General features: G+C 41.0%; 1 protein-coding gene across 2 annotated transcripts in view; it reads left to right on the top strand.

Annotated features, from left to right (window-relative positions):
- The window catches only part of TMEM132B (transmembrane protein 132B), a 476,296-nt gene that overhangs the window by 386,367 nt on the left and 62,072 nt on the right, over positions 1-27,857 (top strand). For both annotated transcript variants that reach the window (XM_030939991.1, XM_010368427.2), the window contains exon 5: positions 21,899-22,042. In XM_030939991.1, coding sequence (XP_030795851.1) covers positions 21,899-22,042 — 144 coding nt within the window. The remainder of the gene's footprint in view (positions 1-21,898; positions 22,043-27,857) is intronic.

Below are 27,857 nucleotides of genomic sequence, written 5' to 3'. Positions count from 1 at the left end.
TGAAGTGACAGAGCAGGATTTGCACCTGTGCCTTTGCCCCCACCCCAAGTCCAGCTGAAACGGCAGAGTTCCCTGACCCCCTTTGCAGGATGTGTGACAGCATCGTGGCTTGTCTGTTGAGCTGCTGTGCATTCTCAAACCCCTTATGGGAGGGGGAACAGGCAGACAGGCAGGTGCAGGAGCTGGGGCAAGTGCATCTGGGCTCTGGACCCACAACAGCGTCCAGGGGTGGGACCTGAGCCTCCTGAAGCCCAAGTGTGCATGTGCTATAGTTCTTTTAGCCTTGCTGTCTGTGATGGCTTAAGTGTTAACCAGCTCAGTGTCCTCTTGGTACCCAGGTCCTTGTCCAGCATCCAGGAACAATCAGGTCACACAGGAACCTGAAGGATGCAGGTGAGGGTTTTATTGAGTGGTGGAAGTGGCTCTCAGCAGGACGAATGGGGACCTGGAAGGGGGATGGAGTGGGAAGATGATCTTCCGATGGAGTTTGGCTGTCCAGTGGCCGATGTCCTCTCCGACCGCCCCTAGCTGAACTCCTCTTGGCGCACAGACACTCCTTTTCTTTTCTCTGCTGCATTATTCTGCTATTCTCCTCTTATGTTCATCTTTTCCTGGAGCCAGGGGTTTGGGGTTTACATGGGTACAGGAGGGCATGGAAGGCCAAAGGGCAACTTTTGGTTGTGAAAAAAGGAATGCCTCTTCTTACTTAGGGCCATGGGTTTCCAGGCTTGGGGGGAGGAGGCGCTTTGCCAGGGAACTGCCCTCTTCTACCCAGCTTCCTGTTCCTGTTGGTATCACAGCCATGAGCCATTGCACCACATTGTTGCCCTTCTAGGCAGCAGGAGTGCTGTGAGGAAGGTTTGAAACCCAGGGCTAGTTAGGGAAATTGTCTAAGTTTTATCTACCCCAAAATAATATATGCTACTTACCAGTTCTGCACCATGAGAAAATGACCAAATCCTTTAGTACTTCTGTGTCTTCACTAAATAGGATTAGTGGTAGACCACACATTGGTAAATGAACTTACACAGATTCCCCTCTCCTTCACTTCCCTTTCGTTTCCTCTGAGCAAATATTTATTGAATTGAAGATATTGGGAGTATAGTACTGGACAATTGGAAAACGAGGTCTAATTTCTTACTCTGTTTCCTGAGTTGTAGTTTACAGTAGAATTCACCCATTTTTCAGTGTGTGTTGCATGAATAGTTACATCACCACAAACCACACAATTAAAGTAAGGAATGTCTCTATCATCCCCTAAATTCCTTCTTATCTTATTGAAGCCAGTCCTTTATCCACTGCCAGCCCCTGGCAACTATTGAGCTACCTTGTATCACTGTAATTTTCCTTCTTTAGAAGCTAATGTTAATAGATCCATACAGTTGTATTCTGTCTTGTTTTCACTTGGCAGAATTGTTTTGGGGTTCATCACATTTTTGCACGTATCAGTAGTTTATTGTTGAGAAACAGTCCATTGCATGGACATACTGTAATTTGTTTATCCATTTACTAGTTAATGGACATGTGAGTTGTTTCCAGCTTTTGGCTAGTATGACTAAAGCTTTTATGTCTCTTTATGGATACATGTTTTCATTTATCTTGGGGATGCACCCAGGAATCATTCCATTATCTTTTAGCTTGAATATTTTCTGTCCATACATATTTTTTTCCTGTTATATATCATTCTATCATCTCCATAATTTCTGAGTTGGTTTCTGTTGATTGACTTTTCTCCTGTTTATATAATAAAATTTTTATTGGCTCCTCCTGTGCAGTTTGAATTTTATGTTGCTAAGTGCTGGGCTTTGCCACATTCCCTGAGTGTTGACTCTGTTCTGGCTTGTAGATCCATTTGATACTTTCCAGCTAAGTCCAGAGCAGCCTTTTCTCAGGCTAATTTATCCTTGCTATTAAGGCATAACCCTTCTGAGGATTCTGCCCAATGCTCCCGCTATTCCAATGTCACTCCCCTCTGACTAGGGGGGCTTGGATGATTTTTAGCTCTGAGTGAGTTCCAGAATTGCTCAGTCTACTCTTTCTGGTGATCCTTCCCTTGGCTTTATGTGCACAGTTAAGTATTGAGCTGAAGGCTCCAGGAGACCCCTCCGCAGTTGGTAGGGATTTTTTCTTCCTGCAGCACCCTGCTCTCTGGTAACACACTCTCACAAGTTCAAGTTGCCTTGACTTCCCAGAACTCTGTTCTCTGTCTCCTTAGCTCAGCATGACTGGGGATTATTACTGACCTCTTCTCTACATAGCAATCATAGGAGGGTACCTTGTGTTTTTCTTAATCGCTACCTATTTTCTAGGGTCTGAAATAGTTGTTCCATGGGTTTTGCCTGGTTTTCCAGTTGTGGCAGGTCGATCAATTCCCGTTCACGGATGGAAGTGGAAGCCCAAGAATTAATTTTAATGGGTGAGGCAGACACAAAACGAACGAATAATTTCCAAATTATGGTGATTTCTGTCCAATAAAATAAGGTAATAATGTAGAAACAATTCAGAGTAGAGACTAGTGAAGCAAAATCCTCCCTCTGAGGATTAATGAGTGCATGTAAAGTACTCAGGATCATATTTGGCAGAGAGTGGATTTTCAGGTATTAATGTTATATTATTTCAAATAAACAGGATAGTGCATTGGTTAAGGGCTCAGATTCTGGAGTAGGACTTTTGGGGCTTTGATACTAGGTCCAGCAACTAGTAATATAATTTTGGGTGAGATTTTTGTGCATCTGTTTTCCCATGTGTAAAATGCAGATAGTAAGAGTTCCTCCTCATAGATGTGTTTTGAGAACTGAATGAATAAGAGTACATAAGGCATAAATAATGCTCACACATCTTAAGTGTTTTCTGATTTTTGTTGATTTTCACTTGTATACCCAATAACATTTCGAGCATTTGCTGGAAAAATCTTAGATGTACCGAGTCTCACCAGGAAGCCTCAGTGGACGTGGCAGGGTTGAGAGTTCCCTGTGGGCTCTGTTCTGAGGGGCGTTCTGTTCCGTGTTCAGCACCGAATGTGCTGCTTCATGCAGCGGCTGGCTCCATCGGTTTCAGAGAAACAGTCATCGGATGCCACAGTTGATAGGGCTGGATTGGAATGGCAGGTCCCACTGTGGGCGCAGAGAGGCACTTCGGTTTGTTTTTAGCGGAAATCTCTGTGGCATGCAAGATCTAAGTCTTTTTTCATTCTCTCTTTCTTGATGCCTCCTTCCTCTTCCTCCTCCTCCTCCTCGTCTTCTTCTCCTCCTTCTCTCCTTCTCCTTCTTCAGATGGAGTCTTGCAGTGTCACCCACGCTGGAGTGCAGTGGTGCAATCTCAGCTCACTGCAACCTCCATCTTCCAGGCTCAAGCAATTCTCCTGCCTCAGCCTCCGAAATAGCTGGGATTACAGGTGCCCGCCACCACACTGGCTAATTTTTGTATTTTTAGTAGAGATAGCGTTTCACCATGTCGGCCAGGCTGGTCTTGAATAACTAACCTCAGGTGATCTGCCCGCCTCAGCCTCCCAAAGTGCTGGGACTATGGCGTGAGCTACTGCACCCGGATGTCTTTTTGGCTGAGAACCGCAGCCTGCTTTCACTTGGCTGACTTGTTAGTTCTCATTGTTTGTCTCCCTCCATTTGTCCGTGGCCCTCTGCCCTTTTCTCAATTTGTCTCACCCCACCTGTCTTTCTCTGTCTCTCTCTCTCTTGCTGTCATTCTCTATCTATAGAGCTGTCTAATGTCTCTGTCTATATATCTCTTGTCTCTTTCTCTCTCTTTAGGACCCTATGCTGTGTCCCCTCTCTCCCTTTTCCTGTCTCCCTTCCTTTCTCCTTCCTCATCTTCTTCTTGCTCTGACCCCTGTCCCACCCATCTCTTTCCCTCCCCGCTTCATCCATCGGCCCATGGAGCCTAACCAAAGGACTGGGGACCAGCGGAGCCTCCAGTCAAGGCTCTTCCTGCTCACTGCAGTCACTAAGTCTCCAGTCAGCTCACAGGAATGATAGAGGAAGGCTTATTCATATTTAAATAAAGTTATGGGTTCGGGCTTGGGTTTTGATAGTGCTAAGTGCTTCCTCGACCATTTCTCTCCATAATGCCATCCACTCAGGGTTAAGTTTTAACTGAACAGGTGCCATTTGCTTGCCAGACCTGTGACAGCCAGAAGCTGTGTGAAATTTTAATGTAGCTCAAGCTGGATGAGAAGACTTTTTTTTCCCCAGGCAACGAAGAAGTGTTTTTAATAGGTTACAGTTCTCATTGAAGGAGTGCTAGTATAATAGGTGGTGGAAGGAATTAGAGAATACACATGTAATTATTACTCAGAGTTGGAGCTGGGACATATGAATGAACAGGGCCCACCTGGGTTGGCAGAGGCAAAGGGAGGAAGGACACCTCGGAGCCAGCCCAGGGTCTTACCTTGCATGCGTCTGTCTCTCTCCCTGACCCTCTCATTGTCTCCATGACTCTGGCTTTCTGTGTCTCTAAGCCCCAGCGCACCATCTTTCTAACTCATCTCATTCTCGCTCTCTGTCTGGCTTTGTTTAAAGGTGTGTTTTGTCTTCCGTCTCGGTCTGTTTTTCTGTGTTGCATATAAGCTGTGGGCTCTCTGCTTTTGTCTGTGTATCTAGCTCTCTGTCTCATTCTCCATCTTCCTTTTTTTGAAAAAAGTTTTTACTTTTAATTTTTGTGAGCACATAATAAGCATATATATATTTATGGGGTACATGAGATGTTCTGATACAGGCATGCAATGCATAATAATCACATCAGGGCAAATGGGGTATCCATCCCCTCCAGCACTTCTTCTTCCTTTTCTTCCTCTCACTGCGAGGAGGGGTCTGTCCATGAATCTTCAGCCCCTCCCCTTTGACCCAGAGCCAGAGGTTTTCCCCCATGCAATGCCTGATAGACCCCTGCTCTCAAGGTCAGCCCTTACCAGCCTTGTCAGATGGAGACTGGGGTGCTGAGTGCTAACAGATCATCACAGCCTCACTTTGTCTCCTTCTTATATTCTATCAGATACAGAGACTAAACCATGGATAGAATTTCCTCAAGTGTCTCACACTTTTTTCCCCTCTTTGGCCCTTTTGGTGGTTCTTGTTTAAACATCGAATACGAATGTCAGAGCTTTACCACTCACTTGGTCACAATGGCTTCCATTGCTGCGTATCCTAAAGAAGCGGGTGTGTAGCTGGTCATGATTTGAGTGACCACATTTACTTTGATTAATTATTTGCCCTTTATGTGGGTTTCTTGCTAAATGCAAAATTTACTATGACATGGTACTGTTCTACTCTGGTACCAACAGAGTAAAAACAATCACACTTTACCTCTGACCTCGATGACCACAGCAATTGTATCCTTTTGCAGTGTGATTCCCACCCAGTTCTCTGGGGCAGTGGTCAGGAGCACGTGTTTTGGAGTTGGGCGAGTCCCAACTCAGCAACTAACTTGGTGGATGACCTCAAGAGCCTCGGTTTCCTCTTCTGTAAAGTGGGGTAATGACAGTAGCTGTTCTGGGCATTGCTCTTTCGGTCTCAGTGTCTATCTGGGCTGCTCTGCTAATGTCCATTGCCTGCTTGGCCTTTGTGGGCATTTGTGTTATGCCCCAGCTCTATGGGGGGGTTCCCAAGCTGGCATTTCCCCCAGTCACTCAGCAGTATCACCATTGCTTCCCCAAAGCATCTTCCTATCCCCAGGAAGCTGGTAGGCTGGATATTATTGCCCCACCTTACAGAAAAGACTATTGCTGGCCCAGCATCACCTAGGAAGTTGGTGGCAGCATCCAGGTCTTTTGACTCTTAGTTCAGTGCCCATCACAGTGGCCTAGGATGCCCTCTTAGCACATAGGTGCAGGTTCCTTGAGGGATGGGCTCAAGATCTGGTGTCCAACTGCAGCTGATAAAGTGAAACGTTTGTGCAGCTGAGGATGTCCTTGTTACCATGGGCTACTTTTATCAGTGTCCCACCTACCTTCCCTATGGGACTTGGGATGCAGGGGGCATTGATATTTTTAGAGCTCTCAGTTAAGACTCTTCTGGTGGTAACAGAAACCAACTAGGGCTAATGAAAGCATAAAGGAGAATGAATGATGAGGACACATCCTGGAATCCAAGGACAGGGAAGGAGCGGGCACAAGGAATGAACTGGAACCAGCATGGGATCTCCTTAGGAAGCTTGACCAACCCCACCCCCTCCCCTCTTCTGCTTGCCGCTTTCCTGGCAGAAAATGGCCAACAACTGCTTCTTAGTTTATATTCCTTACTTTCTGGAGAGGCATCAGAGGCTGGAATCTCTTAATTTTCATTCCAAATTCTTTACAGAAAGGGCTCATTGGTTCAGCATGGTTCATTACTCATTTCTGGACCAATCCACAGTGACTTGAATGGGGAGGCCATTTTGCATAAAGCAGCGACGTGGAGCCTTGCCACCATTATAATAGTGTTGGGAGAGAAGGGAAGGAAGGTTTCCAGTAGATGCTCCGTATGTCACTGTTGGATGGTTTTACCTGCATTCAGCCACGTTTGAGATCCTACTCTACCCCCGGGCAGTATGCGAGTCAGTGGGAAGAAAGAAACCTAGTCCTTGTCCCCATGAAGTCTGGGGTCTCGTGGCTTTAACTGGTTGAGTTTCCACTCCTTGTAGAACCTCCATATATACCGAGAGCTGTAGGGCCTCACGTATTTGTAGTCTGTTGTTTCAGCAGTGGAGGAACTGTTGTTCCTCCTTCCCTGTGAGGTAAACTTGCTCGTAAGATCCACTGGATGACCATCTTGCCTGTGAGTGACCCTTAATCGTGTGAGTTAAGCAGCACTTACCACCTCACTGTTCTTAGTTACTGGTTAATGAACTTACCTGGGCACTAGGTAAAGCTCATTCCCAACAGCCTTTGCTTCTTCCAGCTATAGTTGCCACCTGGGAGACACAGGTCAGTCCTTAACAGAGCCACACTTTATTGACTCTCTCTCTGAGTGCTATCCTATTGAAATAATTTTATTTGTGTTATTTAGAGACTCAGAAAGAGCTGAATTTTGAAATCACTTACTGTCTTGCGGATAATAAATGATCTGAGTCTAAAAATAGCCATCAAGTTGGGGGAGCTGGCTGATTTCAGCGTTACGTAATACACAACAGTGGGACTGAAAAATCAGTATTTATATTGGAGCCAACATCCTTGCTTATCTCTGAGTGAAATTTACATCTGCCTTGCAGTTTTAAAAATCAGAAGTCAAGGTGTCCGAGGGCCCAGTGTGGTCAGAATTAGATTACTACTCAGAGGCTGACATTTCTGTGCCAGGGATCAAAGAGTGTAGGTGGCCAGGCCTTGGGGTTGTGGGCCAGAACCTCACAGGCTGGAAGAGCAGCTGGAGTGGAACACACTGGAAGTCACACGTGGTTGTGACTTGGGCCTTTGTGGCTACCTAGCTGTTGCTACTAAAAACTAAGTTTTGTATCTATAAAACATATTTGTAAAAGTTTCAAATTAAAAAATCTGTGTAAAGCTATCTTTTAGGCTGAAAGCTTTCTTGTGAGTTGGGAAAAGAAATGGGATTGTTAGGTGTATTTTCCAAGTGAGGAGCTGAGAGGAGACCCAGTGCAGCAGCCAGGATTGGGGGCTCTGGTGTCAAATGTTTTTGCTCCCATCCTGGCTCTGCAGCTTAGCAGCAGAGTGATTCTGGCCAAATCGTGGAACCTTTCAGCTTCGGTTCCCTCATTTGTAAAATGAGGATAAAAATAGTAATGCTTCAGTAGGGATGCTTGAGGATTAAATAAGATGTTAATAAGACCAGTTAGTGTTTATCAAGTACTTACAATATACCAGGCACTGTTGTTGAGTACTTTGTTGGTTATCAGATGTTGATATCTATTGTAGTTTATTATTATAAATATGCATTATTATTAACAGATAATGCATGTAAATAACTTGGCACACTGCCTGGAACTTATCTAAGTGTTTAAGAAAAATTAGTTGTCACTAATGATGTTTGTTAGGCACTTACCACATCCTGCATCTTTATGCATTTATTTATTGATTCATCTCTGTTGTCTGCTCTCTTGGTTATATCTTTGAGTCTGAACAACTGTGTTTCCCAAATACCTTCACCAAAATCCCCAAAATGTGAATATTCTCTCTTTCAACACAAAGACACATTGTTGTTATTTTAACGAACTGCTTGAGAGTAAGTTATACACATGATGATCCTTTTTCAGTAAATATGTTTGTGTAAATTTCCTCAAAACTCTTACATAAGTAGAGTGAAATGTCAATATCAGGAAATTAATGTCCATGCAAAATATTATCTGATTCCCAGACCATATTCAAATCTTATCTGTTACCGCACTAATATGCATTATAGCAAAAGAAAAATACTTTTTTCTGTTTGAGGATTCAATTCAGGACCACACATTGCATTTGTTGTGTCCTTTAGTCTGGAACAGTTTCCTAGTCCTTGTCTTTTAGGCTGTGACGTATTTGAAATGGACAGAATGTGCCATATTGGGGTTTGTCTTATATTTCCTTGTTATTAGATTCAGTTTATATGGTTTTTTTGGAAACCAGTCCAGAATTGATGCTGTCTCCTTTCAGGACACACAATGCGTGTTTATCCCATTACTAGTGAGGTTGTCTTTGATCACATGGAAAAGGGAGTGCTATGGTCTGTGTGTGTCTCCCACAATCCACGTGTTGGAAACTTAATCCTTCTTGGATCACATGGAAAAGGGAGTGCTATGGTCTGTGTGTGTCTCCCACAATCCACGTGTTGGAAACTTAATCCTGACTGCAACAGCGTTGGGAGCTGAAGCCTTTTGGGAGGTGTTTATGTCATTAGGGCTCTGCCCTCATAAATGAATTAATGCTGTTATAAAAGGGATTGATCAAGGAGTTCATTCCTTTTTGCCCTCTGCCTTCTGCAATCCTTTCCAGAGGCTGCACCATTCAAGGTGCCATTTTGGAAGCAGAGGGCAGCCCTCACCAGATGCTGGTGCCTTGATCTTAGATTTCCCAGCCTCTATGAATGTGAGAAAAAAAAATTCGTTCTTTATAAATTACGCAGTCTGTGGCATTCTGTTATAGCAGCACAAAATGGACCAAGACAGGTGGTATATGCTAGGTTTAGACACCATAAAGTTACTGTGTTTTTTTCCCTTTGAAATTAATGTTTCTTTCACAGAGATACTTTGGCACAATGCAAGTGTCCTGTTTCTTATCATCCTTTCAATCAGCAGCAGAGCCCATTAATGATTCTTGCCTGAAACAATTATCGTAATAAATAGTGATTGCCAGGTGGTGGTATTGTAGTTTCATCATTCCTTTTTATATTTGTTAGCTGGAATTCTACTCTAAGGATCAATCTTCCTTTCTCCACTGTTTGTTTATAACAATATGGACTCAGAAGCTTATTTTATTCTACAGATTATAGTTGACTGCTGTGATTATTTACTGTGATGCTAAAATTGTCCCAGACTGGAAGTGGGTGCCCCTTCACTCTGCCTCTTGTGTCCTTTTGACTTTTTTTTTGAGCACTTTGTTACTTTCTGCCTCCACAGGATATTTTAGGCTCATGTTCTTGTACTTTCTTTGTCTTGACACTTAAATCAGCCATTTCTCTAAGGAGCTCTATTTTCTTTTATTGGAGATTGGTTTTTAGAGCTCCATTCTGGGTACTAGGTGTGCTGATTGCTAAAGGGGTGTTATTATATCTAAGCCCTCTCAGTGAACAGAACTAGGAGAAAACTATATACATGTGTACATATATATACACCCACATTATACATAGGTAGACACATGTGTGTCCCCACCCCTATGATTTTGTGCTGGTACTCTTCCCATCCCAGTTCATGATTGCAGAGTTCACTCTAACTCCTTCTCCTTTCCATTTTTAAACTCAATTTTCTAGCAGTGAGAATCCTGGCTCTCATTACCCAACACATATTGTTTGCTCAATCCTAGAATACTAAAGCAGTTTTAGAATTGCTAACCCATACTGCTGTGGAAAACAAACCTAACTAGAATTCAATATGTGTTTACAGTTATTTTTATCTTTAGCCTGAGAGTACATAGTCAAAATAATGTGCCGAAAGTTACTTGCCACTCCTAAATTTTAATAGCTTAAAGCAACAGAGGTTTATTTGTGCTCACACTGCCTGTCTGACACAGATCATTTGGAGAATTTTGCTCTGGGTCACTTTGGGAGCCAGGATGGTGAAGCAGCCACCATCACCATGGCATGGAAAGGGAGAGTGTGAAGTCTTGTGCTCTCAGAGCTTCTGATTCAAATGAGCACATAATTCCACCTATGTTTCATTGGAAAGTTCAAATGGGCAGTAAAATACAATCAAACTGTGTGCTCAAACTGTGTGTGAGGAAATTTTATTTATTTAATGCCATCCTTATAAATTCTTTGGAATTTTTTTTTTTATAGCTAAGAAAACTGAAGTACTCTGACTTATTTTTAAACAATATAGGGTCCAATTAATCATTTTATCTGTCACATAATATTTTATACTGTGGACCTGTACCAAGTTCATGGGGCCATTTCCCAACTAATGGATATTTAGAGAGTGTCTACCTTTTCCTATTAGAAACAGTGCTTTGATGAATATCCTTCATGAACCGATGACCTTGTTTGGGCATTTCTCTCAATAAAGATACCCATAGGTGGAGTTACTGAGCAGTCAGTTTCTTCATCAGTTAGAGATTCCTTATTTCCTACATTCTTCTCTGTAAAGTGAAAGGAATCATAGAAGCAACCTCATTAATGAATACGAAGCCCTTGTCACGATCCCTAGCACAAAGCAGATGCTCTCTTATATGAGAGCTATTATTATTCTTTTCTCTTAAATGTGGTACTAGATTGTGATGTTCTCTTTTGCCTTTGTACTTCCTGTGGGTAGTTCCCCTCGTCCAATGGGGTTTCAGATTCCCAACGTGGAAGGAGTTGCTGTTCTCTGTTCTTCATAAAACAAGGTACTTTAAGGCAATGTGTTCTTCAGTTCTTTCTAGATCTAAGATATCCCTAAGATTCAGTTGACTCTGCAGATTAGAAGCTAACAGAACTATTGTCACGTAAGGAATCATGACCATTTGAGAAACAAGAAGAGGAAAGGAGAGACTGTCTACACTTGTGTGAATCCTTCTCATGGCCATAGAGTATGAGGCTGTTACTCACCCTGGTAAAACTTCAGCTGGTCGAAAAGGGTGTTGAAGATGCCCTGTATTATATCTACTTCTTGGATTTTATAGTCTGCCAAATTTTTTCTCATTGGCAAAGTTGTTGTGTTGCCCACTGTCCATCTTTCACAAAACACTGAATCATCACTGGCATTGAGGAGTGGTATGAGCCTTTCTACTGATATCTGTACTGATGTTCCCAGCACATGAAATGCCAGGACGTATGGCATTACCTCACTATTTAGAATAACACGGAATCTTTTCTTTGTTTGTTTTCACTATGCAGTGGCTTTCAGTATATTCACAAGGGTTGGCAACCATCAACACTAATTCTAGAATATTTCCATCACTCCTCCAGTGAAATCCCAAACCTATTAGCAGTCATATATATACACACACACACACACATATATATATACACACACACACACACACATACATACACACACACACCCAGGAGTGTAATTGCTAGGTCATATGGTAATTCTCTGTTTAACCTTTTGAGGAAGCACCAGACTTTTCTACAGCAGCCACACGATTTTACACCCCACAGACAATGTATGCGAGTTCCAATTTCCATACATTCTTGCCAGTCAACACTTGTTATTTTATGTCTTTTTATTTAAAGCTGTCCTAGTCAGTGTGAAGTGGTATCTGTTTTTGGTTTACATTTCCTTAATGATGTTGAGCATCTTTTCATGTGTTTATTGGCCAATTTGTGTTAATATATCTTCTTCTGGAAACTGTCTATTCAAATCCTGTTCCCTCATTTTTAATCTGGGTATTTGTCTATTTTGTGTGGTATAATAGTTCTGTATATGTTCCAAACACTAGACCCTTATCAAATAAATTATTTGCAAATATTTTTTCCCATTTGTGGATTGTCCTTTTACTTTCTTGGTGGTATCCCTTGAAGCACAAAGGTTTTAAATTTCGATAAAGTACAATGTATCTATTTTCTTCGTTGGTTGTGCTTTTGGTGTCATATCTAAGCAATATTTGCGGAGTCTGAAGTCAGGAAGACTTATACCTAAGTTTTCTTTAAAGAGTTTAATAGTTTGAGCCTTAAATTTGTGTCTTTGATATATTTTGAATTACATTTTGAATGTGGTGTGAGGTATGGATCCAACTTTGTTCTTTTTTATGTGGATATCCAGTTATCCCAGCATAATTTGTTGAAAAAACTATTCTTTCACCACTGAATTATCCTGACATCCTTGTTGAAAATCAGTCTGCTGAAAATGTGAGAGTTTATTTCTGGAAAGTCAATTCTAATCAGGAAGTGTGAGCCTTCCAACTGTTACTTATCAAGATTGCTTTGGCTATTCTGCCTCTTCATCTCCATATGAATTTTAACACTAGCTTGTGTATTTCTGGAAAAAAGGCAGCTGGAGTTTTGATAGCAATTACATTGAATCTGTATATTTCTTTGGGGAGTATTGACATCTTAACAATATTAAGTTTTCCAATCTATGAACATAGGATACATTTTATTTATTTATTTAAAGTGTTTTTAAAATTTTTTCAACAATACTTTGTGAGATATTTAAGTTTAACCAACTACTTTCATTAAACTTATTTCCACGTAATGTATTAATTTCAATGCTATTATAAAGAGAATTAGTTTCTTAATTTCATTTATATATCGTTCATTACAAATAAAATTGAGTTTTAGATTTTCATCTTGTATCCTGAAATTTGCTTAACTCCTTTATTAGAATGGTTTTACTTGTGAATTTCTAGAATTTTCTAGGTATGGGATCATGTCATCTGCAAATAGAGATAGTTTTACTTCTTCCTTTCAATTTGGATTCCTTTTAATTAATTCCCCCCCTCTCCCCACCAATTACCTTGGCTAGAACCTCCAGTACAACACTGGATAGAAGTGGTGAGAGTCATCTTTGTCTTCTTCCTGATCTTGAGAAAGCTTACAGTCTTTTATCACTGTGATGTTAGCTGTATGTTTTCCATAGATGGCCTTTATCATGTTGAGGAAGTTCCCATCAATTCCTAATTTATTGAGTAACTTTATCATTAAAAGGTTTTTGTCATTAAAAAGGATTTTGTCAGCCGGGCGCGGTGGCTCAAGCCTGTAATCCCAGCACTTTGGGAGGCCGAGACGGGCGGATCACGGGGTCAGGAGATCGAGACCATCCTGGCTAACACGGTGAAACCCCGTCTCTACTAAAAAATACAAAAACTAGCCGGGCGAGGTGGCGGGTGCCTGTAGTCCCAGCTACTCAGGAGGCTGAGGCAGGAGAATGGCGTGAACCCGGGAGGCGGAGCTTGCAGTGAGCTGAGATCTGGCCACTGCACTCCAGCCTGGGCGACAGAGCGAGACTCCGCCTCAAAAAAAAAAAAAAAAAAAAAGGATTTTGTCAAATGCTTTTTTTCACGTCTTAAGATCATCAAGACGTGCATTTTGGTCCTTTGTTCTATAATTAAACTATATTACGTTGATTAATTTTCATACGTTGAACCAACCCTGCATCCCTGGGATAATTCCCACTCGTTATGGTGTTTAGTCCTTTAAAGAAATGTTGCATGCATTTGTTTGCTAGTATTTTTCATGTGTGTGTGGCAGGGGTGTGGGGTTGGCATCTATATTATTTAGTGATATTGGCCTGTAGTTTTCTTTTCCTGTGATGTCTTTGCTTTTTTTTTTTTAATTAGGGTAATACTGGTCTCATAGAATTAGCTGGGAACTGTTTCATCTTCTAATTTTGTGAAGAATTTCTAAAAATTAATATTACTCTTTCTTTAAGCTTTTGTTAGATTTTATTAATGAAACCATCTGGTCCTGAGCTTTTCTTTGTGGAAAGTTTATTTTTTTTTTTTATTTTTTATTTTTTTTGAGACGGAGTCTTGCTCTGTGGCCCAAGCTGGAGTGCAGTGGCCGGATCTCAGCTCACTGCAAGCTCCGCCTCCCGGGTTCCCGCCATTCTCCTGCCTCAGCCTCCCGAGTAGCTGGGACTGCAGGCGCCCGCCACCTCGCCCGGCTAGTTTTTTTGTATTTTTTAGTAGAGACGGGGTTTCACCGTGTTAGCCAGGATGGTCTCGATCTCCTGACCTCGTGATCCGCCCGTCTCGGCCTCCCAAAGTGCTGGGATGACAGGCTTGAGCCACCGCGCCCGGCCGGAAAGTTTATTTTTAATTATTCAATCTCTTTATCAGTTATAGATATTGAAATTCCAATTTCCTCTTGAGCCAGTTTTGGTACTTTTTGTCTTTTTATGAATTTGCTCTTTTCATCTAGGTCATCTGGTTTTTGGCATATGCTCTAGTATTCCTCTATAATTTTTTTTCCCTGTAATACTGAGCTCCTGTTTAATTCCTTATTTTAGAAATCTGAATCTCCCTACTGCTTCACTCATCAGTCTGGCTTAAGTTTTGTCAGCCTTAAAATTTTTCCAAATAACTTACTTTTGGTTTCATTGCATTGATTTTCTCTATATGTCATTTATTATTTTGTATTAATACATAAATATGAAATGTAATATCTAATATTATTTAACATAACATTATTTAATAGTAAATACAAATATTTAATATAAATAATGTGATATAATATTTTTATTATTATTAAATTATACTTATCATTTTTTCTGCTCTATTATTATTGTCTTCCTTGTGCTTGTTCTAGGTTTAGTTTGCTCTTTTTTCTCTAGTTCTCTAAGGTAGAAAGCTAGGTTATTAATTTGAGATATTTTAATTTTCCCATATAGGCATTTCAGCTATAAATTTCCCTCTAAATACTAATTTTAATGCATCTTATAAGTTTTGGCATGTTGTGTTTTCATTTTTACTCATTTGGTAGTAGTTTCTGATTTCTCTTGTGATTTCTTTTTTGAAACATTGGTTGTTAGGGCCTATTTTTTTTTTGTTTTTTTTTATACTTTAAGTTCTAGGGTACATGTGCATAACGTGCAGGTTTGTTACATATGTATACTTGTGCCATGTTGGTGTGCTGAATCCATCAACTCGTCAGCAGCCATCAATTCGTCATTTATATCAGGTATAACTCCCAGTGCAATCCCTCCCCCCCCCCCATGATAGGCCGCGATGTGTGATGTTCCCCTTCCCGAGTCCAAGTGATCTTATTGTTCAGTTCCCACCTATGAGTGAGAACATGCGGTGTTTGGTTTTCTGTTCTTGTGATAGTTTGCTAAGAATGATGGTTTCCAGCTGCATCCATGTCCCTACAAAGGACGCAAACTCATCCTTTTTCATGGCTGCATAGTATTCCATGGTGTATATGTGCCACATTTTCTTAATCCAGTCTGTCACAGATGGACATTTGGGTTGATTCCAAGTCTTTGCTATTGTGAATAGTGCTGCAATAAACATATGTGTGCATGTGTCTTTATAGCAGCATGATTTATAATCCTTTGGGTATATACCCAGTAGTGGGATGGCTGGGTCATATGGTACATCTAGTTCTAGATCCTTGAGGAATCGCCATACGAAACATTGGTTGTTAAAAAAGGATTGTTTAATTTCCGAATGTTTACAGATATTTTTAATTTTCACCCTATCCTTTTCTAATTTCATTGTATTGATACCAGATAATTTACTTTCTATAATTTCAGTCCTTTCAAATTTGTTGAGACTTGTTTAATGGCCTGACCTGTGATATGTCCTACAGAATGCTCCATGTAAATGCAGTAACAATGTGTATTCTACTGTTGCTGGCTACTGTGTTCTGTAGATGTCTGTTAGGTCTTGTTTCTTTATAGTATTGTTAAAGTCTTCCTTTTCATTGTTGATCTTATGGCTAGTTGTTCTGTTAATTACTGAAAGTGGAATATTGAAGTCTCCCAACTCTTATTGTTGAATTTTATCTCTTCCTTCAACTGTGTCAGTTTTGGCCTCATGTATTTTGGGGCTTTGTTAGGTGCATCTGTTTTATAATTGTTATATTTTCTTGTTGATTGACTCATTTTATACAACATTCATCTTTGTCTCTGTTTTTGTCATACAAGTTGCATCTTTCTGCAAGTTGTGTGTCCATGAACAAACATCTATAATTATTCCTTTATGCAGTTCTCCTTTAAATAAGATAGAAGAAATGTAATGTCACAAACAAAAAGATGTTTGTACTGTCCTTTATATTTCTCAGTGTAGTTACATTTACTGGTGCTCTCTATACATGTGTAATTGAATTACTGTCTGGTGTTCCTTCATTTGAGCCTAGAGGTCTTCTTTTGGTGTTTCTTGTAAGATGAGTCTGTTAGTGAAGAACTCTCTCACTTTCTGTTTCTCTTGTTTTGTGACAATTTCTTCATTTTATTTTGAAAGACAGGTTTTCTGGATATAAAATTCTTGGTTGACAGTCTTTTCTTTCACCACATTGAATGTGTCATCCTTCTGCCTTTTTGCCTCCAGTTTCTGATAATACAACAGTTCTTAGTCTTTTTGAAGATTGCTTGTATATCATGAGGTATTTTTGTCTTGCTGTTTTCAATATTATACGGTATTTTGGTATTTGACAGTTTGATTATGATGTATCTAGGTGTGGATCTCGGTGACTTTATTCTATTTTGAGTTTGCTGAACTCTTGAATGTGCAGATTAATATTTTAAATAAAATCTGGGACACCTTTGCCATTAATTACTCAAATATTATTTCTTCCTTTTTCTCTGCCTCCTTTTCTTCTGGGATTGCAATTGTGCTTATGCTGGTATGCTTGATGGCATCACAGAAATCTCCGATGCTGTATTTGTACTATTTTTGTTCATTCTATTTTCTTTATACTCCTCACATTTTAATTTTAATTAACCTATCTTTATGTTCACTGATTCTTTTTGCTAGCTGCTCAAATCTGCTGTTGAGCCCCATGAGTTAATTTTTCATTTCAGTTATTATACTTTTCAACTTTAGAACTTCTAATTGGTTATTTAAGAAAATGATTTATATCTATCGATATTGTCTTTTTTTTTCTTTAAGATGGAGTCTTGCTCTGTGGCCCAGGCTGGAGTGCAGTAGCATGATCTCAGCTCACTGCAATCTCTGCTTCCTGCATTCAAGCAATTCTCCTGCCTCAGCTTCCCAAGTAGCTGGGATTACAGGTGTGGTGGTACCATACCTGGCTAATTTTTTGTATTTTTAGTAACGATGGGGTTACACCATGTTAGCCAGGCTGGTCTCAAACTCCTGACCTCATGATCTGGCTGCCTCAGCCTCCAAAAGTGCTGGGATTACAGGTGTGAGCCACCACACCTGGCCTCTCATACTTTCTTTTACTACTTTAGATGTTATTTTCTTTATTTCTTTGAATATATTCAAAATGTTTAATTTAAAATAATTGTCATTTTTGTCTAGTAGGTCTAATACCTTAGCTTTCTCAGGGAAAATTTGCTTTGATTGCTTTTTGTCCTGGGTATGGGCCATATTTTCTTGCTTTTTTGCATATCTCATAAGTTTTTGTTCAAAGCTGGACATTTTGAAATAATATAATGCAGCAACTCTTGGAATCAGATTCTCTTTCCCTCCCCAAGTTTGTTTTTGTTATTGTTTGTTGTAGTAGTTGTTGATTGCTTAGTGACTTTTGCAAACTAATTCTGTAAAGTCTGTAAAGTCTCTGCTTGGTTAGCTTCATGGTCAGCCAATGATTAGGCAGAGTTTTCTTTAAATACCTGACACCTGCCTTAGCTTTCACTTCCTGCTTTCACAGAGCCTCAAAATCAACCAGAGGTGAGAGCTTAGGTCTATTCTCTGATCTTTCCTGTGTATGAGCACAGCTCTAGGCATGCACACAGCTCTAAGTATGATTATGATCTTATAGATTCCCAGGAATATACTGTAGCCTTTCAAAGACCCTATGGATGTCTCATTCTTTATCTTTTCCTTTGAAGCTTTTTGATTAAACTGTTATACACTGCCTCAGGCAGCTAAAAGTCAAACAGTTGCCTGGCAAGTATCTCTAGGGAAGAGCTTTCCACACTGGGTGAACTGAGAGTGAAGCCAAATACCGACAGCCTTGCAAGTGGGTTTTTTCAGGGAACCATTAGACAAGTCAATACATGACAGTTATTTGGGAATGAGGTTTTGAAAGATCTCCAGCCCTGACCTGCCCACTCCAGTGGCTTCTAGACTGCTGGTTTTTACTGTCAGTATAGGCTGTTATTTTTCAAAGATACTACAGCACTGGAAAGTGTGAGATTTAAGCAGGTCAGGTTAAAATGCCACAAAGTTCTGTTTTTACCAAGAATCAGCCATTTTTTCTTGAATAAATGATCTCCTGGTTGCCTATAAATCTTTGGTTTATTTCCAGAGTTATACAAAAGTTGATCTTGACACTGTTTGACAGTTTCGTCATTGCTTTTATGTAGAAGGGAATTTTCTGATATTTTGATGCTACCATTTTCACTGGCATCACCCTAACATGCAACATTAATGGAATCACACAGTCATAAAGGACTATAAATATGCTTCAAGGCATGAAACCTAGAACTCACACAAATAAGAGCAGAATAAAATACTTGGTTTTTTGATAGGTTAGGAATTTTTAGCATCTCTGGGATCAGGGGACGATTTCAATGTAATATTTACCATGGTCAATTGCTTTCTCATTGTGCTAGGTAGGTAGGAATTGCCTTCGGGATTTTTGAGAGGCTGTTGATGGACACAGGATAAAAAAGGTACAAAAATCTCAGCTACCTGTGAAAAAGCTCAAGGAGGAAACATGGTTGCAAAGTTATATGTAATAGAATCATGAGTTTGTGTCCGTTGTAATTTATTATAAAAAGTAATTTCACCTTTCTTGAAACTCAGTTTGGGAAATATATTGTAATGTCTCCTTGAAGGCTATGAGCTTCTACAAGGCAGAGATTGATGTTTAGCCTTTTATCTTTCCCTAGTGTCTTGCTTGTTACCTGTCCTCGTGTGTTAAGAATTTTTGTTGCAACTGACAAAAAACCCAACTCAAACTAACTTTGGTAAAACAGTTAATTTTTGTATATCTAAATTTCCAAAGATAACAGACTTCAGGTATAGTTGGATTCAGAAACCTAGAAATCTTTCCCAGGAATATTTGCAGCTCCTACTCTTGTCTGATTTTCTTTGTTTGGGCTTCACTTGAATCTGTCTTTGTGGGCAAAGGGCTGCCATACCTAGATTGACTGTATTTTGGTCACGTGCTCTTCTGCGACGTCTGACTGGGTGTTCTGGGGTCAGCGCCACCCAGGCCACATTCACAAATGGCAGGAGTCAGGTGATACAGAGAGAAAAAAAAAAGAAACATTGTCACTAAAGGGGAAGGAAGGAGGGATGCTCATTAGACAAAATCAATGCACCACACACAAAAAAATACCTGCACTGATTTTTTTTTTCAGCTGCATGGTTGAGTCGAACTTAGCAGTTAAGATACAATCTCTGTTCCTTGTATTCATGAGATTACTCCCACTTCCATGTCATTACCCCACCTAGGTGAGTTCTCATCTCAGCTTCCACAGTGCTTCCCATCCTATGTGCTTTAATATAAATTTATGTAAGTGTGCACAGAATTAAGCTCCCCAGGCAGAGGGGAGTGCTCAGGAACATGGAGTATAGTTCTGTTCTTTTGGATTTCTCTCTTTACAATTTTATCCAGAAGAGGGGACACATGTAAAAAACAAACAAACTTAATTTTTACATTTCTTAGATTGGGATGTTGTTTTTAAATATTCATTACAAAGTTGATGTTTTCTGTTAACAAGTAGCTATTATTTGCAAGTTTAATATCAACGAAAAATAAATCATCTATAAAATGGGAATAATATCCGTGACTACCTTGGGAGATTTGAGAAAACTGAATGAGGAATTAATGACATATAAAACACATAGAACATTGCCCATTTCATACACAATAGCTAAGTTTTAGCAATTATTATTATTATTATTATGACTCCATCTGTTACTCTATTAAGCCTTCACAATCAAGTTTGGAATAGAGAGTGTGGGGCTGACTGCAGAACCCACTTAGTGCCTAAGGTTAAGGACTCCAAGTGTGAAAGCAGTACTGAAATAATGATCTCATTGATACAGTCTGGGAGACACTGAAATAGTTATCTGGTTGGTTCATTCTAGTGAAGCCAATTGTGGAATGTTTGGTGAATTCTCATTGCTGGGCTGTGTTGCCCAGGTGTCTACCATCTTCTCTGGTTGACTCCCTTTCTCTTCAGGCAAGTGTGAAGTGGCATCTCTACCACAGTCCCCTTGTGAATCTACTCAGTGGTTCTTCAGTTCACTCATGGAGCAAATGCTGTAGAGAACTTACTGTAACAGCTGGATTTATTGCGTGCTTGTTGCCCATTATGTACCAGTTCTGTTCTAAGCTTTGTACATTGATTGATTTATTAAGTTTTCATAAGGTCCCCATACGGGAGCTGTTTTTATTATCCCCATTTTCTAGATCAGAGAACCCAGGCACAGGGGAAGTACCCTGTGGTAGATGCTGTTGATGGGATGTAAATGGGCTCAACTGTGGTGAGGAACAGAAAGACAGGAGCAGGAGAGAGAGTAAAAGGTGCCAAGGTCAGATCATTCCATGTCCATGAGCTTGGATTTTATCTTGAGAATAGCAGGGTGGGGCGCGGTGGCTCACGCCTGTAATCCCAGCACTTTGGGAGGCCGAGGCAGGCAGATCACGAGGCCAGGAGACCCAGACCATCCTGGCTAACACGGTGTAACCCCGTCTCTACTAAAAAAAAAATACAAAAAATTAGCCGGGCATGGGGGCAGGCACCTGTAGTCCCAGCTACTCGGGAGGCTGAGGCAGGAGAATGAACCCGGGAGGCGGAGCTTGCAGTGAGCCGAGATCGAGCCACTGCTCCAGCCTGGGCAACAAAGAGAGACTCCCTCTCAAAAAAAAAAAAAAAAAAAAAAAAAAAAAAAAGAATAGTAGGACACTTTTCAAAGAGTTATAATCTAAGAAAGAAATAATCTGCATTATATTGAATCAAAAACATAATCTTTGTTGTAAAGAGAATGGACACGGGGAAACCAGTTGGGGAGGGCATTGCGGGTGTCCAGTTGAGAGAAGATGGCTTGAGTAGGGAAGTTGGCAGTGGGGATGGCAAATATTTGACAGACTGAGATAAATTAGTAACATATATTAGAACCTATAGAACTCTGAGGAGATCAATCAACAGAGGAAGTGAGAAACGCACATGTCAGCATTTTAAAATACCTGGGTTTGGAGGGAGATCTCTGGGGTTCTGGAGGGGAGGTGGGGTATTGGTGGTCAGCGTGGGTGTGCGCAGGTTTGTAATGTTTGACTCGTTCTCTTCTGTTGCTTCTGCTGTTGTCTTTCCCAATTTAAAATCACAATGACGTCTATGTTCATTATGTTAATAGGCCCAGAAAATAGGTAGTCGCTTCCCAAATGATCCTTGAGCCAAGATTTGAAAAGTACTGAAAGGAACTGGTGTGCTCTGTGTGAGTCTGTGGGGCGGAGGGTGGCGGGGGTGGAGTGAGGCAGAGGGAGCGGAGGTCAGGGAGGGGGAGAATGACCCTGCGCCTGGGGACTGAGAGGACATTCCCACCGAGCGTCAGGTTGGATGATCTCCGTCCGGGATGGAGCGCCGTCCAGTTGCTTGGCACCTTCCGTTCTGTGTGTGCCTCGTAGCTTCATCCCTTTGGACAACTGTCTAAATTGCAGAAGGAGAACGAAGGCGTCGGCAGCTTGGTGGACACCCCTGTCCCCCTGGCCCCCGTGGCGCGCGCTTGCTGATCTGAGCCCTCTCCTCTCCTGTTTAGGACACCGAGGTTTTGAACACCGCCATTCTCACCGGGAAGCCTGTTTCGGTGCCTGTCAAAGTCGTGGGGGTCCAGGAGGATGGTTCTGTGGTCGATGTGTCTGAGTCTGTAGAATGCAAGTCTGCCGATGAAGACGTCATTAAGGTAAGGGGGAATTTATCTACAGTTCTCCTAAGTACTCGCTCAGAGCTTTTTGTCGCCCCTTCTTTTGTCTCCAAGGTCTTGTTCTGACTGAGCGTCCCAGGCTCTGAAGGGCTGGAGGCCAGAATGACCTCACCAAGGAGGAAACAGCTGACGGCAGAGACTCCCTGGAATCAGCAGGCGGCTGCAGCAGGCGATGCTGCTTTCTTCTGCCTGGAAAGGGGAATCCCTTACCCTTCCCAGCAGAAAGAATTTATTCTCCTTCTCCCCTTTCTTGTCTCCCCTATTCTTCCCTCTATCTTTCCTCATAAGACAATATTTTCCCAACTTTAGCAATCCAAATACCACCTTCTCATTTTTTTTTTTTTTTTTTTTTTGCCAACTCACAGTGTCTAATAATACTATTTATTCAGTATATTTTCTTTAAATGCCTTGCTTCTTTGGGGTGGTCAGTTAGCTCAGTGGGTTAGAGTGTGGTGCTAATAAACGCATTACCTTTTTAAACTTAAAAACTAATTTAGCTTCATTATAAGACAACAAAGTCCATAAACTTGGTGTATTAAATTTTTTGTTAATATGCCTTAAAATAAATAACTATTAAAATAAAAATAAGTTAACCCATCTGCCACCTAACTTAATTTGAATATAATCAGTGGGATACAGTTTAGGAAATCTGGCCATGGGACATTTCTGCTAGATTCTTCACTCAAATTAGCTCTGTTTCTGACTCCAAATTCTGCTGGGAACCAGACAATATTTTTTTCGTGCTCTTTGAAGGGGTCTTTTTGAACCACCAAATTTAGTGTTTCTGCCTATTTTTTCTTCGCACGTTGGTTGCCATTGCTTTTGCAGCAGAGACCTCAGCAAGAAAGGATTTGAGTTTTTTAGAATGATTGATCCTTCCTCCTTTATTTGTTAAGAGAGCCCCTAAGTCCAATCTATTCAGCTATTTTAGAAAAATACAATAACTCAGAGTTCTGCCCTTCCTCACATTCTACCAGCTCCTGTTTAGAGGTTACATGAAACTTGGTCTCGGTATTGAGAACTTCATGGTAGACAGGAAAACCTTTAGCGGTTTCCCTATGGTGGAAAAGGTCTGGGAGGGGTTGATTTCTTCTTCTTGTGACCTATAGGATACTGTGTCTTAAGCCAGCGACAGTTTCAGAAAAAAAAGACTGATGTAATCGTGAGGTCTAATTAACAAAGAAATTAATTCTTAGGAAGCTCGAGTTTGGCATAGAGTCTTTCCTGGACTTGGAATACTCACTGTCCTTAGAGATGGAAGGTGGACTTAAAACCTGCACACATAGCCCTGCCTGGGGTTCCTGGTGGTCCTTGTATTCTGTAGGCAGGTTTGATTAAATCTATGGCCTTAAATATTTAGAGTTTAGAAAGATCTGAGCCAAGTCACAGGAGATTATCTGCACCAATGAAAAATATGGATGATGAACTGCTGTTGGTTGCTTTTGACAATGTGCAAGTTTTACACTATTTTTACTATTCCCATGTCATTCTAGAAAGGAGACAGTGATAAGAGATGATGGTGTCTGTATGCTTATGTCATAATGGGCTCAAACAAATGATTCAATCTATAGTTTCCTAAGCCTTTTGCTCTGACCTAAGAGCCTGCTGTGAAGCCCCATGGGGTGGAATCCTCCTTCTCCTGCCCTGAAGAGCTCTACTCTAGAGGGACAGGTCCAAGGTCAAGGATCCCATTATTGCCATATACTTGGTTTTCTCCACTCCACACAAATGTTCTAAGAGTATCCTCTGCTCATCCTCATAGACGTCGTTTTGGAAGATGATACTTTTTGCTCAACTTTCACCTATGTAGCCTCAGGACGATGGGGATTCATCTAACAAATTATTGCCCAGTCTTCAGAGGAACAAAGTGAAAGCTGCAGATCACAAGCTCAGGGCTGTATTCACACTTTTTTAGGGGATTCCAGGACTGTTGCAGATTTGGGGGCTTGTGTCAATTGAGGGGATTGAATTAAATGGCTGTGATGCATTTACTGTGGCTTCAGTGTCACTGTTTGTAGTAAATTTTACTGTAACTCCAAGTTGAATGGAGTTGTCCACAAAGCTATGACCTTGGCATCATCCCAGGGACATCCTCAAATACATGGCACATTCATTAGCATCCTTTGGAGAGATCCTCTCAGTCTGTGGAGTTGTCACACAGTCTTCCTTCGGAGTACAGAAAACATTGAATGATTTTTAGGGAGAATCTTGCAGGGCTCACCAAAGATCTTTGTGCCTTGGAACCATGAGTTAGATAAGGGAAAAATGTGAATTTAGAAAGATGTAAATTATGGTAATATCCAAACAAATGAACTTATTTGGCCTATGATTGTATGACTTTTGGGGGACAGTATCAGAGGACATACATAATTTTGAAAATCTGGAACCTTGGCCTAATCTGGCAAGATTAAAAGAGATAAATGTAAAATTTCAAGTTGACAACTATAGTAGTCTCTCCTTATCTGTGGTTTCACTTTCTGTGGTTTCATTTAACAGTGTTCAATCACTGGTGCAAAATGTTAAATGAAAAATTTCAGAAAGAAGCAATTCATGTTTTAAATTGTGAACTGTTCTGAGTATTGTGAAGAAATCTTGAGTCTTCCTGCTCTATCCCACCTGGGATGTAACTCATGCCTTTTTCTGGCATATCCATGCTGTAGACACCACCCACCTCTGAGTCATTTAGTAGCTGCCTGGGTGATCAAATAGACTGTCACGGTATCACAGTGCTTGTGTTCAAGTCGCCCTTATGTTATTTACAAATGACCCCAAAGTACAAGAGTAGTGATGCTGGCAATTCGGATAGGCCAACAAGAAGGCATACAGTGCTTCTTTTAAGTGAAAAGGTGAGAGTTCTTGACTTAAGAAGGAAAGAAAAAAATCATATGCTGAGGTTACTAAGATCTACAGTCAGAGTGAATCTTCTATCCATGAAATCGTGATGAAGGAAAAAACGTTCATGGTAGTTTTGCTGTCGCATCTCAAACTGCAAAAGTAAAGGCCACAGTGTGTGATAAATTCTTCATTAAGATGTGAAAAGACATTAAATTTAGGTGGAAGACATTGACAGATGTCTTCTGTCCTGATGTTGTTCTGATGGATGACAACCTGATTCAGTTCTGTCTGTGGTTTCAGGCATCCACTGGGGGTCTTAGAATATATTACCCATGGATGGGAGGAGACTGGGAGACTGCTGTACTTTTAGGTTTAAAAAAAAAAAAAAAAACAAGTACAAGATCGCGCATGTGTGTGTGTGCGCGAGTGCATACATGCAAGAAGCCTTGGTGTTTTTATCAGTGTTGGGATCCAGTGAGTCAGTTGTTTGATGAGGCTGCTACAGGTTGATTTTCATTAGCATGAATGGGCGTGTGACTCAGAGCAGAGGTCACAGGCAGGCAGTCTGCAGACCAGATCTGACCCAGAAGTGTGTGGGGGGTGTGGAGAGGGTCTGCGTAGTTTAAAAATTTTTACTTAATTTGTTGCCCCCACATAAAAGTTGGCAAGTTCACACAGAAATCTGAATTTACAGCTTCTTATAAAAAATCACAGAACCAGGTGGTCCTGGGTCCCCATGATTTCCTGTGAACCTCTTCTGGAGTTGAAGAGAGGATGCTCCTTTGCATAACACCTGTGCCCTCCAGCTCACCGTGGTCTCCACCACTCCTTTTTGTCCTTCACATGGAGGCTAAAGAACATTTGTCATTTCTTGTCACACTTGTGCTCCTAGTTTTTGATAGTGAATTTCAGAGGAAGGTGAGATATTTTTTGTACCCCAGTCTCTAAAAACAAATAAGCAACAAATGGTGGACTTCACTCTCTCACTCTGGTGGAGAATTCTGTATCTTTCTAGGCCATAAGAAGAACAATAAAAAATCAGGTTGTGCTCTGCCAAAAAGTGTCCAGGAGGCTGAGGACTCTTGAAATCAAATCACAGGAGAAATGATTGAAGGAAGTGTGAGTGTTAAGCCTATTGATGAGAAGAAAAGGCTCAGGGGTGAGGTGGAGAGGGAGACATGACAACTTTTTGTAAGTCTTTCAAGGGCCATCATGTGGAAGATGCAGTAGCTTTGTGCTTTTTATATTCCAAGAGTGGAAGTTGAAAGGCACCATTTTTAGCTCCATATAAAGAAAAAGACTGCAGAGGTAGTGAGTTCTTTGGTTGAGCTTCCAGATATGTGAAGTTGGTAAAGATCCTGACTCCACCTTCCTTACTGTTTGACCTTAGGCAAATTACTTACCATCTCTGAGCCTAGTTTCCTTATCTATAAAATGGGGATGATAATGATACAGTGGAAACGTACTTTTCTAGAGATTTGTTCTAAAGTCATGGTATATGGCAGAACCAACAATAATCAAACTAATCCCTAATCCTTGAAAACCCCTGTCTCACTGGGTTGTCCAGGCTGGAGTGCAGTGGTGTGATCTCACTGCAGCCTTGACCTCCCAGGCTCAAGTGATCCTCCCACCTCAGCCTCCCAAGGAGCTGCAGCTACAGGCTCCCACCACCACGCCAGGCTAATTTTTGTATTTTTTTAATAGAGACAGGGTTTTGCCGTGTTGCCCAGGCTGGTCTCCAACTACTGGACTCAAGTGATCCGCCTGCCTCAGCCTCCCAAAGTGCTGAGATTACAGGCATGAGCCACCACACCCCGCTACACCTGGGTTTTTAGAAGTACAAAAGACAGTTGATTTTTTAAAAATGTGTTCCTGGCATTTGAGCTAAGGGCACATTTTCAGGAGCAGTCAAGGGCAAGGTTTTAAAGGGAGTTTTGAGGGAAGTCTAGGTAAGTAACATTTGGGCACATTTGAAGATAAATTTCACACTCATTCTATTCTTTTATGTCTTCTGGTGGAAATCGTGTCAGATGGTAATCTTAAGTTATTCTGTGCACTTGTAATTGAATTGCTAAATCTATGTGTGATAAAAAGCCCAATGTGGAGTTTAGAGGATGATTAAATAAGAATGTATATCTAGAAAAAGTCATGTAGTACTTGACCTGTAATATATCAATACATATTGTATCTATACCCATGCACCTGCATATTTATATACATATGCACATGTGGATATAAGTATGCAGGTGAATGAGTATAGATATAATATATATTGATATATTGAAATATCCAAAATATTGTTTGGATATTTGTCTCTAAGCTATGTTTAGATATTTGGGCCTCTGTATTATTTTGTTCTCACATTGCTATAAAGAAATACCTGAGACTGGGTAATTTATAAAGAAAAGAGGTTTAATTGGCTCATGGTTTCACAGGCTACACAGGAAGCATGGTTCTGGTCTTCTCAGCTTCTGGGGAGGCCTTAGGAAACTTACAGCCATAGCAGAAGATGAAGGAGGAATAGACACATCTTACATGGCAGGAGCAGGAGCAAGCAGGGCAGAGGAAGGTGCCACACACTTTTAAATGACCAGATCTCATGAGAACTCACTCACCATCTATCGCGAGGACAGTACCAAGTGGGATGGTGCTGAATCATTCATGAGAAATCTGCCCCCATGATCCAATCACCTTCTACCAGGCCCCACCTCCAACATTAGGGATTACAATTCAACATGAAATTTGGTAGGGACACAGATCCAAACCATATCAGCCTCCAAATTTCATGTTGAGATGTAATCCCCAGTGGTGGAGGTGGGGCCTGGTGGGAGGTGTTTGGGTCATAGGTGCGGATCCCTCAGGAGTGGAGGTTTGGACTTGGCCATATCTTTTTTGGGGGGCTACAGTTCAACCCACCCTACTGTGTAAGGTAGATATTCTCAGGTTCTGGGGTTTAGGA

This window comes from Rhinopithecus roxellana, chromosome 10, assembly GCF_007565055.1.
Source record: "Rhinopithecus roxellana isolate Shanxi Qingling chromosome 10, ASM756505v1, whole genome shotgun sequence".
NCBI lineage: Eukaryota > Metazoa > Chordata > Mammalia > Primates > Cercopithecidae > Rhinopithecus > Rhinopithecus roxellana.
Note: the sequence above shows the minus strand (reverse complement) of the source record. Positions and strands in the feature narration are given on the sequence as shown.